The 15585-nt window shown below is 37.4% G+C and overlaps 4 protein-coding genes across 7 annotated transcripts in view; 3 read left to right on the forward strand and 1 right to left on the reverse strand.

The window, feature by feature from the left end:
• LOC126760570 (uncharacterized) overlaps positions 1-15585 on the forward strand; it is a 439995-nt gene that overhangs the window by 162817 nt on the left and 261593 nt on the right. The window lies entirely within an intron of this gene.
• Positions 258-4437, forward strand: LOC126760571 (TATA element modulatory factor). The gene is made up of 7 exons (XM_050476304.1): positions 258-1354; positions 1411-2262; positions 2329-3006; positions 3070-3262; positions 3326-3647; positions 3713-3940; positions 4013-4437. Exons 1-7 carry the CDS (start codon positions 562-564, stop codon positions 4211-4213), a joined length of 3267 nt encoding a protein of 1088 aa, XP_050332261.1. The 5' UTR covers positions 258-561; the 3' UTR covers positions 4214-4437.
• On the reverse strand, positions 4426-5616 carry LOC126760584 (uncharacterized Golgi apparatus membrane protein-like protein CG5021). 2 transcript variants are annotated; one of them, XM_050476327.1, is made up of 3 exons: positions 5407-5616; positions 5204-5286; positions 4426-5144 (listed from the first exon to the last, which is right to left on the reverse strand). In XM_050476327.1, exons 1-3 carry the CDS (start codon positions 5428-5430, stop codon positions 4601-4603), a joined length of 651 nt encoding a protein of 216 aa, XP_050332284.1. In that variant the 5' UTR covers positions 5431-5616; the 3' UTR covers positions 4426-4600. The 2 variants fall into 2 exon arrangements, with proteins under 2 accessions (XP_050332284.1, XP_050332285.1); XM_050476328.1 differs by having other exon boundaries at positions 5416-5615.
• Positions 6532-15585, forward strand: part of LOC126760577 (G1/S-specific cyclin-D1) — a 113769-nt gene continuing 104715 nt past the window's right edge. For 2 of the 3 annotated variants that reach the window (XM_050476320.1, XM_050476318.1), the window contains exon 1: positions 6532-7773. In XM_050476320.1, coding sequence (XP_050332277.1) covers positions 7153-7773 — 621 coding nt within the window. In that variant the 5' untranslated portion in view covers positions 6532-7152. The remainder of the gene's footprint in view (positions 7774-15585) is intronic. The other variant, XM_050476319.1, reaches the window with a different exon arrangement.

The raw sequence follows: 15585 nt of genomic DNA on the forward strand, positions 1-15585 counted from the left end.
TTATTTAAGATTTAGTGTATTTCAATGCGTACACATCTAGCTAAATAAAATAGACATTTGAAACTGCAGCCGTAAAAGTTTGTTTATATATAGAAAAGGTCGACAAAGGAGAAATGTCAAGGAAGGAACAATTTTTACTTAAACTTTGATACAATTTTTCAATTAAATGAATATATTTGGGTAGTCGAAAAAGTATTTGCTTATTTCTAATCATATTCAAACTTTTTTTTTTATTTTTATACTAATAAATTTCAAAATATAGCTGTAACTTTTTTCAACTTCCTCGATTTTAATTTTATTTTTGGTTAAAGAAAGCTAAAAATCTCAGCTTTCCAACACTATATGATATGACAAAATGTGAAATACGAAAAGACTTTTTCGACTACTCAATATTTCAGTTATAAAACTCAGTTCTTCCATTAAATGGTTTTGTTGAACAACCCTGAGCAGTGCATGTCAAATGCAACACTGTTATTATTTAGCAAACAGCTGGCAAAAAGAATAATTAAATGTAAATAAAAGCAGTGCAAAAAATTAAATGGTGTATTTTTGTAGAAAATAATGAGCTGGTTTGAAGCGAAGGGTTTAAATTGGGCGAAAAGTGCACTCAAAGAAGCCGTGGCATCCATAGACAAAGCGCTAGATATACAAGACGACAATGTGGGTGGTGAAAAAATTTCCCAAGTACAAACGGCTTTGCCTACGTCGTCAGCAGGTGGAGCGGTGCGAAAACAAAAGTTACCAGGCGGAGCAAATCGCGAAAGAAGCGACAGTCAAAATGTAGTTGCCACACCAAGCATTGCAGTAAAGAGTACCACGGTTTCAGCACCTACCACACCGACAGCGCCTATGGTCTCCTCGACTTGGGGTTCCTTCACAGGTTCTTTCTTTGAAAATCCAAATGCGCAAGAAACTATAACAGCGCCACCGCGTACTAAAGCAGGTAGCGTGGGTATGCTGCCAACCGCTGCTGTAATGAAAGATACAACTTCTATGACGGATCTCGCAGTTAGTAATAACCAGTCCACACAGCGACCATCAATTACTTCAACAACTACGTCAGATTCAGTAGAATTGCTTTCACCACCTGTATCGAGTAGCTCCGACTTGCAGTCACCAGTTTCTGAACCAAAAAGTAGTGCAAGTAATGAAGCGTCATCATCTGTGGAAACTATTAGTGGTACAGCAACGTTGGAAAATGAGACGATTAATAAGGAATTGTGCATTTCTGTAAGTGGCTCACTGCCAGATAGCATTGTTATTATCTCCGAAAAAGATGAATACGACATTGAGGAAGATTCTATTTCATATAAAACAGTTGTGGGCGATCTACAAGATACTGCAGAAACCACAGGTACATTTCTAAGTTGTATTATTCCATTAGATATAGCTTTCTTTCTGAAATTCCAGAAAGTCACAATGTCCCCACTGCAACACATTACCCAAACACAATTGAGCAACCAGTATCTACAACCAGCTGCTCGCCGAGCCAAAAAATGATCATATCCTTAGAAGACACACGCAGCGATTCACATCATGCGGATTCGGATTCCACACAAAGTTTCGAGGATGTACAAATGCAGACGAGTTGTGCCGTTAGTCAATACTTGGAAAAAGCGCAAGCAGTTTCACCAGCATCGGACGACCAGAATGATGCAATGAATTCCAAAACAAATTCATCACCACACAATTCCAACGATGAAATGGAAACAACAACATCCTCAGATATAGAAATTATATCTAACCCCAATGGTAATGGTGATTCCTCCAGTACAAATAGCTTGACGCGCATCAGTCCATTAAAGTGGAAAAAACTTATGAGTAGCCAGGGTGTGGGCCAATCAACCACCATGACATGCTCGAAAAAAGGACACTTTCGTGGTCCTTCCGAAATTTCGATACTTTCCGAAGACTCACAGTCTGAGTTGGATCGGCTTATGCAACGCATAAGTGAACTGAGTGATACTTTAGAGGCGCGTGAATTGCGACTACTACAATTGGAGCGTCAAAATTTAGAGTTGCAGCAACGCAACGCCGAAATGGAAAACACGCTGGAGACTTTCAAAACCAGTGGCAGCACCGACACAACAGAAGGCTACACACAACGACTGTCAGCCTTGGAAAAGAAATTTCAAGCCAGCATACGCGAGAGGGATGCTTTGCGCATACAAATCAAGGACCTGAAAGATGAGCTGCAGCTGAAAATACCCAGAGAGCGTTTGACCGAGAGCAACATAATGATAGAGGAATTGCGTTCGGAAGGTATTTCCAACATCGCATAGCTTACAAGTGTACATATATTTAAAAGAAATTTGTTTGCGTTTTTAGGTGAAAAATTGTCGAAGGAGATACTGCAGCAATCTAATATCATCAAGAAGTTACGTGTTAAGGAAAAAACTAGCGACGTCACGCTGAAAAAGAATAAGGAGGAAATCGCCAGCTTAAGTGATGAGCTTGAGCGGATGAAAAAGACATTGAACGCCAAGGAAGAGGTGGAGCGGTCACAAATCGAGGCTGTGCACAAAATGTCATCCGAAAAAAGAAGACTGGAAGATGAAAACGCACAGCAACGAAGTAAACTGGAAGATTTGCAATCGAAGTTGTCCACGCTGCAGGCGAGTTTCGAGGCGGCTAAGTTGGAACTACAACAACGTACACGCCAACATACGGATCTCACGCGCACCGCCGAAGAAGCGACCGCGGCAAAGAAGGAACGTGAGTCACTAAAAGCAGAAAACCTGGAAATCCGAAATCAGTTGAGTGAACTGCGTGAAAAGCTACGTGGCACCGAGCAGACAACAACAAAACGGGAACAACAGTTACGCGAGGAGAACAGAGAATTGATGCGTAGACTGGAGGCGACTGAAATGCGCGCCGAAGCCGCCGCACAGGAGGCCAGTCTGACTACGGTGCCGCTAATGCGACAACTGGAATCACTACAGAATACGCTCACGCAACGCACCTCCAACTGGAATCAGGAAGAAAAGTTACTCCTGGATAAATTAGGTAGGCAGAGTAGTTTTTAAACTGGAAACTGGAACTATATATTTTTACGATTTCTTTGTGTAGCGGCATCGCAAAGTAAATTGAAATCATTGGAAAATGTCGAGTTGAAATACGAGGAGCGTGTCGAATTGCTGCAAAAACATTGCACAGAACTAGAAGACACGCTTTCTCACGCGTTACTGCAGGAGGAAAAGGCCAAAATGGGCTTGCAACAGGCGCAGCTTGAGTACAACATGAAAGAGAGCAGCCTGAAAAGGTAAATATTTGCGTTGGCGCACTAACAATTCTTATTATTGCAACGGTGTGTACGGTTTTTCAGCCAACAAGCGGAACTTACCAAACAAATTGAACAGTGCACGTCCAAAGTGGAGGCGTTGGAGCGTGAAAATAAAGTATTAGAAGAGAAATTGCGTGCGAAGGCAGAGGAAAAATTACCAAGCTTCGTTGGCGCTGGCGAGCTGCCACAAATAGGCACGGAGACAAAACGGATTGTGCCGCTTTCCGCAGCTACATTGGCACCGCATGAGCTGGCACGTCAGCACTCGCTGGAGCAGACGCAACGTTCGCAGTCACCGGCTATGAGTTTTGAGCGCAATTCGCAAGAGGAAACGATGGAGGGTGGCAGCATCGATTGGCAGGCGGTAAGTGCAAGTGCTCTCCAATGGGGAAATAATTACATACACTATTTCATTGTAACGCTTTGCAGGAAGATATAGATTGCATTTCGAATTCAGGCCGTCAAATAGGCAACTTGGGCTACGGTATTAATATGAGCTTTCTGGGACACAATACGTCAACGTTGGAGCACTTGCAATCGATGTTGAAACAGCGCGACGGTGAACTGGTGCACATTCAGTGGGAGTTGGCGCGGTTGCAGGAGGGGCGCAGCGTTTTGGCGGAGGAAATCGCAATGTTGACTACCGAATTGGAGGCTGTATGTAATCACTTATATAATACGAAATATCTCTTCATACTTAAACATTCTTTTTTTTTTTGTTTTCCAAAGGCTAAGGAAAAGCTGCTCTCCTACGAAACGTTGGATCAAAGCTACGAGGAGCTCCAGCGTAACTATGACGCGCTGCTACAAATGTACGGTGAGAAAGTTGAACGCACCGAAGAATTAGAATTGGATCTAAAGGAGGCGCGCGAGGCATATAAGGCGCAGATCGATGAGCTGTTGGCCCAACCCTCACGGCCTACCACATGATATTTATAAAAGTGGCAATTTGGACTCTGTCATCGGCTGAGTCATATATTCACTCTACTTGTTATCTAAATCCACTGTAGTTTTTAATTGTAATTATGGTATTGTATGTAGTTATGTTATAATATTATAAATTTTAATCGAATTGTTGCTGGCTGGCATATTGGAGCTACAAAGAACGGAAAGGTATGATTTAATAAAGTCATTTAAACAAATTAAATAACAAATATTTTGCACGTTATTGCAATTTACTTCGCTGTTTATGTTGAAAATAAAATTTTAAATATGTAATACGTGTATAAAACAACAAAAAGTAAACTAACTAATATTAAATATACACAATTTATATATTAAGCATAGTGGAAACAAGCAGCTCGTGCCTGGTGCAAACTAAACGACGTTAGTTGGTCGCGCAGTGGGTGGTTGTGCACTTGGTTTTGTCATAATATCGACGGCATTTTTAAATAACTGCGTCTTGACGAAATCCGTTGCCGCCGTGTTGAGATCCTTATTTGCACCGAAATTACATTTAACATAACCGAATAAATTAGCGCCATTGAGTGCCAGTGCAATCATGACCAGCAAAAGCCATTTGAATTTCAAGCCAAAAAGTGCTACCACGAAAAATAGACCCCAACAAACGGGGAAGAGTATTAGACCCAGCCAGAATACGCGCGCTTCATTATTATTTACACGACCCTGCTTGGATTCGAACACCCAGTGTGATACGCCTTCGTCATCGACGTAATTCCACCAACGTAGTCCCACCAATAAACGACCAGTAATATTTTTAACAGTCCAAAAGTCGGCCGATAAAAATAGCACAACGAACACGAAACTTGTTATGAAGGAGTCACTGAACCAGCCACAGAACATATATACAACCACTGCGGCGCCACGGAAGAACAGGTGGAAAAATGTCACGTAGGGATGCCTATAGAATATCGTAACAGGTATAGTAACGATAATGCTCAATAACTATTTCATACATACGCATATCTTTTAGCGGCTGCATTTGGATCGCGCATTTCATCTTCCTCACCGAAGGGAATAGTGTCATCTTCCAGTAATGGCACCTATATATTTCAGTACGCAGAACATAATGATTGTGTTAATAGCAATGGTTTTGTTTTGGAACAGGTTAGTTAGTAAAAACCAATCCTGTCGTTTAGTGGGGCGGAAGCATGCAAACCTACATTTCTTACCGTAGCCGAAGCCATATTTTATTTCTTTATCGCAGTTTAATGTTTTATTGGAATGTAACTGTTACGTTGTTTGCTAAAACTTCTTATGTTGTGGCAGACTAATCAGTTTATTATTTACTATCCCTGTTATTTACACTACCGTGCTTACGTTTAATTCTTGGCAATGAACAGAAAATCTTTAATGAGCTGTCATCGAGATTTTTCATGTAAACACGGCGAATGTCAGGGGATATGTCATAAAAGTGATGAAACTGAAAGAAAGCGCAAGCAAAGGTTGTTGTTTCAGATAAAATGTTTCAGCAACATCTGATTGTTTACACATGTACACTGGAAAAATTATGATGAAAATTAAATATTTTTATGCATATCTTACAAAGGTTGTTGTTTCAGATAAAATGTTTCAGCAACATCTGATTGTATACACATGTACACTGGAAAAATTATGATGAAAATTAATAACAGGACACTAATTATTTTTATGCATATCTTACACAATGATTTTATGATACTATATTGAGACTTCATAAATTTGAAATAATAGGTTATGAAAATTATGTTGAATACTATAAAATACCGATCAGCATAACATTCATTTACAGACATTGCCAGAGATTTTTGTAGTACTACATGTTTATTAGCATTATATATAACAGTTTTTTTTTATCAATACAGTTAAATTTTGTGCATATTCAATTAATAACATATGATTTTTAAAAATTAGAATAAAACATGTGTGAAGCAAGGCGCTAGCAACATGTTAATTATGAGCCATATGTTGCTACAGTAATGTAGTATTTCAACAGGGTTGCTTCGTGTTGTATTCTTTTAAAGCCTATATGGTATCAGAAGAAATTTGCACAGCTCTTAATTATTTGAATAAGAATTTTGTACATTTTTTATTTTTTAATATATTAAGTCCAAAATTAAACAATTTCCTCACATATCAAATTTAATTTGTACCAAAGAACAGTTTTCAGCATACAATCCACACAGCACACAACACACAGCAGAATTCAGACATGCAGCAAATGCAACCCCGTCAAAAATAATGCGGTTGCGCATATGTTGCGCATATGGCAAAGTCGGTCTCGTTCTATTCTCACAGTGACAGTTTGCTTGTCATGTGCACCGGTTGATTTGATAGATTTGAAAAAGTGTGATTCGTGGTGTGCTAAGTAAAAAACAGTGTGATAATCGTGTAGCAATAAGCTGAGAACACTTTGAAATCACAACTGATAACGATCGCTGCAATTAAATTGTGTAAATAAATAAAGAAAATATTGTAACTCATTCATTTTCAAATTCACCGACACACAGCAAGTTGAAATTTTGGGTGAAGTTGGGTCGAGAAAATAATTTCCAAAAAAGTGTGCCGAAAATAGCGGAGCGTGATATATAAATCGTATACATAAGTATATTGAGAATATATAGAAAGTATAAAGCAACAACCAAGTATATAATATAAATTTGTGAAATTTCGCAACGTTGCTTCAAAAAATTAGCCGAACCTTAATTAACAGCCAGGATCTACGGCAAAAGAAAAAAAATTGTGATAAAGCAAAAAATTTGGCATTGTGAAATCGTAAAAGTGTTTGTAAATACAATTTTGAATGTCTGAGTAATGAATTAGCAAAGTGTTTTGATAAAAATTATATATCAGTGATCGGAGGTGACGAAAGACTGTTTTGCAGTAATCTACAAATATTTTAATTCATAGTTTTCGGTTGTTGTAGCAATATGGACCTGTTGTGCACTGAAAATTTAAGGAATGATTATGATTGTGACGTATCGTATGTGCCAACGCAAATGCGAGCACATACTTATACCGAATCACAGCTACAGCCACACCTGCTACCGCAACCACCGCCACCAGCAACAGTAACCGAACAACCAACAAAGGAATGTCTATTAAAGGAGCCACAAACAAAAATAATGCCAGGAGCACCTTCACCTTATTCCAGTTCCAGCTCGTCTTTGTTATCACCGGGTTCAAGTTCACCATCGTCCGGTTACAATTCAGCTACAAGCAACAGCTCGCATGCAAACCAACCGCAAATGCTTCATAATCGTCAATATCATCGGGAAGAAGATACGCAAAAACACCATCAATATGAACAACAGCAAGAGACAAAGCAACACGAATATTACGATGCTGTATATCTGAAGTCGGTGCCTAGTCGTGATTTAGGTTTCGTCAATAACGCTACCGTGGATCCGATATTTTTAACCGATCGTTGCTTGGAGAATGCCCTAAAAGCAGAAGAAAAGCTACCACAACCGGTTTGCACATATTTTAAGACAGTGCAAAAAGACATCACACCGCCTATGCGCAAAATAGTTGCAGAATGGATGATGGAGGTAAATTGTTATTAAATTTAGTTCTTTATTGGCACATACAGCAAAAGCAAAAAACACAAATGTTTATTTGGACAGAGTGGTTAACATTTGGTTCGCTTTTAATATATCACAAAATGTATTCCAAAAAATATGTAACAGCCAGAGCTTTTGTTAATTGTTTTTCTTTCTCCTTTGTATACATAAAAACCAATTTAGTATATGCTTTTTTGTGTATATACATATGTATCTATATACATATGTGGAACAATTGGTGATAAGCAAAAATGTTGAACGCCAGTTTAAGCCTCGAGAAATATGTGCCTATGGCTTAAATAACTATTTGCACATGTGTATATACACAAATTAAGAGTTATTCATTCATCATTTGATCACTTAAGTACGTTTTAGTGTTAAATACAGAGTTGGTTGAGCTACGTTTTAAATACTGCCTCTTATTCATTAAGCGTGCAGCTTGAATGCCACAGGCGTGAGATTATTAAATTACTAGATTCATGGCTTTCAGTTTTACTGCCAAACTAATCGAGCAGTTTTGGCCAATCTGGATTATAGGCTACATACAAATGGGTATATGGTGTGTATATACATATATGTATATAAGTGTATATGTTAAATTTATAAAAGCTTTGGGGTCATTAGTGCATAAACTTGAACTGAAATGCCTACTTATGTACAATAATATGTTTATACATACATAAGTACAAAGTATGGAGCTGACTAGTTGAAGCAGCTAAAATATTTTAAAGTACAAACATTAAATACTATAGTGAATTAATCAAAAGAAATCTGTGTATATACTAAACATGTTTATGTATATGTATATACTATACACACGCGTAGTATAGTGTGTGTTTGTTCAAATTTTGAAATCGTGCTAAGTGTTTGTCCGTTCCATGACACACTACCATAGAATTCGTATATAGTACATGTGTTATTGTACATGATTTAACAACTTTCCGGGAATGGTTTGCACAGCGTAAATGTTCATTGCGGTTACAATTTGCCAAACCTTGCACTTCGGGTTGGATTTTCATGTGATGATTATTTGCAATGGGCAATTCAATTGCATATCAACCGGTAGATTACGAATTATTTATAATGAAGGCAGATAAGGAAAATAATTATTTTATACCTAACAACAAAATTTGCTGGCGCCAGATCTTAACCTTATAAGTGGTACTAAAAAGAAAACAGACATTAAATTATTACTTACGTAGGTTCCTACTTATTAATATGCACTTAAATGCATATTTGCAAATACTTACACAATACAAATAGTTATTAATAAAAATATTTTCATGATTTGGCTGTTTCTGAAGTTGTATGACATCGTATCATTCATAAAATTATAAACACACAAGTAAATATATAAATTTCACGTGGGATTCCTTGAAGATTACATGCTGCGCCTTATCAACAACAAGCGTCTGGGTGTGTGTGTGTGTATGAATTCAAAAATTAAATTTGCTCAGTGATTTTCTAATTTGCTGACTGTAGTTTGTGGCTATTAAAATATACAATTTAAAAACCATACATTAAAACAATTATTTGTATGTATATATGCACATATGTAATGGTAACGATTTATAAAGCCGCTGCAAATATGTATATACATATTTAATATGTTTGTAGTATATGGAATTTTTAAATAAAAATATATTATATAATGCTTTCATAAGCTTTTTTACTTAATGAAAAATGCGTTTGCAAAATAAAAAGTTTCCATAAAATAGTTTGATATTAATCGGTTAGTTTGTGTGGTAAATATATGCTATAGTGGTACAACGAAATCAATTTGTTTGGAGATGGTGCTGTTACCTTAGGCAAAAATCCATGATATACATATGTATATGTATATTTCGTGAATATATCTCGTCAAATATAAAAAAATTCCATAGAAGGACTTGATTTTGATCAGTCAGTTCGTATGGCAGCTATATGCTGGCGGTTTCGCCAAATCAACAGCTTTTTGGGAAGAAAAGCATGTGTGCAAAATTTCAGATCGATATCCCGAAAATAGAGGGACTAGTTCCCGTATATAGATATATCAACAGACATGTTAAATCGACCTCACCTTGTCACGCTGATCACTTATTTATACATACATACATATATACTTTATGGGGAAAATATATATGTATGTATGTATGTATATAAGCCTTGAAACTATATTCAAAAGTAATATGTAATTTTAATATAACATAACTGCCAAAAACTGCTGGCATCCTCGACAATTACAAGCAAATATTTTTCCTAATCTAATCAACTACTATATATACAAGTATATGCAAGTAAATATGAATTATTATAACCAAAAAAGAATAAAAATAAATATGGAGGGGTTTGCTCTCTTACGCACTGATACGACTTTCAAAATATACGATTATATATCATTTCTGCTAACTGGCAGCATTTACTTTGCGTTGCTATACTGAAAAATCTTTGTCACATATTATTATGTAGGTTAATTGCTTCTGATTGCTATCACAAAAATAATAATAACAATCATAAAAAAAATATATATATATGTATATTTGACAATCATGCGAACAATCAACAGGAGCTACTTCGGCAGAGAGAAGCCTCGGAATATGGCAAATGTCCAAAAAGTAGGAAAACTATCGAAGTAAGTGTATGTGTTACCTTAGAAATAATGGAGACTACAAAATATTCCACGTGAACAACACTTAGCACTGCCGTTAAGTGTGTGCTGATAAGCTAAAGTCGCATAAGAATATACAATATAGTGATATATGCATGTTACTTGCGTTATATAGCAGCGACTATATACTTAGACATGTTTGTATGTTTATGTGCTTCGTGCATGACAGGTGGTATTACTGTGTTGACCGGTTGGAATACACGCGTACATACATACATACCTATATCCGTATGTATATGCAACTCAGTTTGCTACCAGAAAATGCGACTGCACTTGGGCCGTCAACACTGTTCGATTGCAGCAAAATGTGTAACATCTGCTGTTTTGCTCTGCGATCGTTGCCACGAAATATCGGATATAAACAAAATACAAACGTAAACAATAACAAGCGATTCGAGACTGTATTTTTTGTTCTTGCTACCTTCATGAATAACCAGTACCAACAAACAGCGCTGCTGCAACCACGTCTGCTGCACTCTGTTAAGCGAGAAATGCAAAGAGTCAAAGTGCCAAAGAAAACGACAGATGCAAGTTGTAGACGCTGAGCGACTCAAAGGCGCACATGTTGCTGCATAAGTGACGGCCTACAATCAAGGTAAACTCTAGCCCAATAGCTGTACCCTTGCGTCATCGGCAGCATGCAAGTTGGGGTCCTGGCTGGGAACACCACCGTAATGCGTACACTGCCAGGATCACGTTGCGGCACCCGTTTTGTCGTCCTGGTCCGCGTCAACGCGAACGACGTCTTCGGTGTCGTCAAGGTGTGCGCGCAACAGCTAAAGCGCCGCCGCCCTATGCTTCAGTGCTTGATTTAATAGTGTGTGCATGTGTGCGCCGTTTGCATGAGGGCAGGAGTCGTCAGTCAGTTGGGCTTCACTATTGCCACTCGGTTGTTTTGTGTTGAGTGGCCGAAATGCCGACGCCGGTGTATGAAAGAAGGGTAGGAGATGTTCTGTTGTTGTTGTTATTGTTGACTTACAAGAAACTAAAGAAACTTTTGCAGCTGCCTGTTAAGGAATTACAACTACATACGTAGACCTGTATGGGCATGCCAATAGGAAAAATGTTAGTTCAGTTGGAAAGTTGTTGGTGTTATTGTGTTACGATATTTGGCAATACCGTAAGCGTTCCGAATAATTAGCAAATTATCAATTAACATTTATTGCGATTGCCTTTGTTAGACTCAATTTTATTTTTGGCTCTTTCGCAATATCTGGAATATGCGACCATTTCAACAAGCGAGTTGTGACTCAAAAGAAAGCAAAAAAAAAAAATATTTCTACGCGAAGCATTCAGCTGTGCAAAACGAGTATTTTTCTATTAAAAAAAATATATACATATATATTTTATATATATTTATAAAATATATATTTTATATATATATTTATAAAATATATATTTTATATATTTTTTGTACGAAGTACATTTTTATGTATTTTTTTATTTAGAAAAATATTTTTTTTTTATTTAGAGCTTCGTTCGTGACTTGGCCGCAGCTAACGGCATAATATTTATGGTGTAATAATTTTAAAAATTCTTGAAAATTCCACGAAAAACTCATTCCAGTCCAAATTATTGGTGGGCAGTGCAAGAAAACTACCTGAAAGGCAGCAGTGCCGCTGTAGAACATCAAAGAACACACAGCAGAGTCTTCAAATCTCCAACAGCGCTCATTTGCCTTGCCACTGAGTACACACTTAAGCGCTAGACATCCTACCGCTGTTAAGGAATGCATTTTTGTTGTAAACACTGCTGTTGAATGTTATTTGGCTATGGATATGCCTTTCCGAGAAGTAATAAAGCAAACGAAATGAAAAGGAATTTTCAAAAGGATATTTGCCTTGGGAACGGCCACGAATGTATGGCTGCATGAATACACACACGCACACACTTATACCAATAAGCATTTACAATTATTAATAGGTGTGCATGTATGTGTGCGCATGAAACTTAACAAAAAACGCTAGGCGAACAAATAAGTGCGAAGGACAAGGAGCAAGAGCGCACAGGAAGCGAAATTTTCTCCACAGCCACTCAGAGCGTGTAAATAGACCAAAGGTACGAGGTACAAGGTACATACATTGCTCTGACGGCTGTGAAATGAAGGGCAAAAAGGAGGCACAGCACATTCTCGAAGTGAACTGTTGCGTCTGCGCAGAAGTCTTAAGCGTTGTTGCGTTGAATGCGCGTACAGTTTCGCAATTGTTGACAAAAGGACATGCATACACACACACACATAAATATGTATGTATGTATGAAGACTTTGCAAAGTTACTAGCATTTGGCAGCACAATTATTCTTATGAGAACGCCGTGTACTGGCATGCGCATAACCGCTAATGTACGCATTTGTATGTTTGTGTAAATGTCGTTTTGTATGTGTGCCATGTACTTCGAGGCTCATGACAAAATTGTAAAACGATCCTTTGCCACGGCAAATACAACCCAGACTGCTAACAAGCGTCAGTTGCGAAATTTAGCAATCCTCATTTGTGTTGGCATAAATTAACCCTTTTCCAACAAATGCATGTGGCAAGAGTTAATGAACTCTTTTCTGTGGAAAATTAATGAAAACAAATTGTATACCCATACATTTACATATGTACTTACATATTTATATTGCATTAATTTTGTCACTTGCGGGCATTGGCTAGCTTAAAGCCGTTGTCGCTTGTGTTTTCTAGCAATTTTCGACATTATTTTTATACTCTTGTTATTTAATATAAATTGCATTTAATTTTACTTGCTTTTAAATTTTTGCTTATAAAAAAATATTTTTGTTTTTTATACCCTGAACCGGCTAACACCCAGCAGGAAAAGGCTCTATATGCGCTAACTAGGCACTCAGTTTTTGAGATATCGAGCTGAAAGTTTGCACACCTCCTTTTCTCCCCAAGCAGCTTTTCATTTGTCGCAATCGCCGTTATCGGAGCACTATAACATATACATAGCTGTCATACAAACTGAACTAACTAATATCAAGTTTTTGTATGGAAAACTGTTTTATTTAACAATATATCTGCACGAAATCTCGCGCAATTTATTGTTCAAGGCAATGCTGTAATCTCCGAACATATTGTTCAGATCGGACCACTATAGCATATAGCTGTCATACAAACTGATCGCTCAAGATCAAGTTACAATTCCTTTTATACCCCAAATGCACTTGTGCGGGGTATTATAGCTGCGGTGCAACCGAAGTTAACTGTTTTTCTTGTTTCAGTGTCTTTTTATTTTTCTTTCATTGATTTACTTACAATGTGACTCTTCCGAGACCTTGAAAAAGTTCGTTTTGCTCTTTCGCCAATATTATTCTTTGTGTTAAGCTTGGCTTTGGTTTCGTTTTCAGTTTCAGTCAATATTTAAATATAAGAAGACTATGAAAACTGAAATTCTTTGCAATAATTATTTCGATGCGCAATTGCCGAAATATATACTTACCTATACATGTGGATATATGTATGTGTATGTGTGTGTATTGAGTAAGTCAACAGCGAATGATTGTAGTCAGCTCAGAGACACAAACAAAATATAAACGTGTAGACAGAACATGTTGTTGGTGTTGTAATACAATATTAGACACAATCAGCAGCCAGCTCGCTAGCCAACGGCAGCTAACACTTCGTATATTTGGCAGTTTTATACGTTACCTGTTGTTGTTCCCTAAAATATTGTGGATATTATTAGTATTGTGATCATTATAGCTCGTATTTTATGAAATGCACTAAATTGGCAAATTTCATTACGGTCAGAACGATACTACAGCAAAACCAAAACAACAAAAAAAGAAAAAATGCTGAAGTCATTCTTATTAACAGCCAAAAATTCGTTTTGTATCGGCATTTGTGTTGGCATTACGAATTCACTGTCACGCTGCTGAAAGTACACGCTCACGACGGTCTTGACTGACTGTGGGTGGGTGGAGTGGAGTGGAGTGGCGTGCGTGGTGCCGGCTGTGAACTGGGTTATGCGGGCCGATCGTTATTGTGTATATATGTACTGATAAACGCCAGTCGGCAGAAAGACAATGAACTTGGCCCCCAAAAATTCGACACTCAACTGGCATTCGGTGCTTGGCTTGCTTGAATTTTCGCTATTGTTTTTGTTACTGTTGTTATTGCTTTTCGCTCCCGTTCTTGTTATGTTATAATCGGGTAAAATCCGCGTCAATTCCGGTATCATAGAACCGGTTGTTGTTGTTGTTGTAGCGGAAGAATTCTGCCGAGTTGACAGTCCTTGGCCGGATAAAAATCCGGGTCCGTTCTGGTTACAAAGACCCGACTGTCGTGGGGACTGGGTTTTTTTCGCTTTTCTTCTTCTTCGCTTGGATTGCTGCACCCGATTGGCGGTATTTCTTTGAAATTTCTTCTGTTACGTCGTCATCTTTTGTTGTGAACATGGTGCAAATAGTAAAATATTGTAATGAAAACAGACAAATTCAATTCTGAAAATCTGGTAATTTTTCATAAATTTATTGTGTGTTATATTCGCAAAAGTTCAAACGTCTCACATCAGTTTAGTTCTTTACTCACTGTCTAGTTGTGACCTTGACTTCTAGAAATTCGCAATTCATTTGCTTGCAATATTGCTCTCTTAACAGTAGTAGACGCTGTTATCAGCACGTATGTATATTAGCGGCAATATTCATTAATTTCAGTTTTTACAATAATTTGCCTTCGTTTATATAATATTTATTTTCCCTGCTTTTATGGTGCCGTAAAGCCGGAGATTCTTAAAATTTTCAGCTAATAAATACAGAAAATAGTTATTCGACGCTGCTAATGATTTAATTGCTTAATTTCGTGCCATGAACTACATTTTTATACCCTGAACAGGAGTTATTAAGTCGTGACAGAAACAAACCGAAGGAAACGACGGATGTTCAATAACATATATACATATGTACATACATACATATATATAACTGATCAGCGTGACGAGCAGATTCGATTTCGATCTGAAAATTTGCTAAAACAAACGTCGTTTATTGCTATTATTGTAAAATAAGCGCCGTTGAACGCCTGAATGTATGCAATGCCCGAAAAATATTATCTATTTTCCACCTTTCACTTTCTCTTCGCTTACAATTTTGCTTTATTTTGTTGATTGCCGGTTTTGGTAGTAAAAAGTAATGCTAGTTGTGTGCGTATTGGT

Source organism: Bactrocera neohumeralis, chromosome 5 (assembly GCF_024586455.1).
Source record: "Bactrocera neohumeralis isolate Rockhampton chromosome 5, APGP_CSIRO_Bneo_wtdbg2-racon-allhic-juicebox.fasta_v2, whole genome shotgun sequence".
Classification (NCBI taxonomy): domain Eukaryota; kingdom Metazoa; phylum Arthropoda; class Insecta; order Diptera; family Tephritidae; genus Bactrocera; species Bactrocera neohumeralis.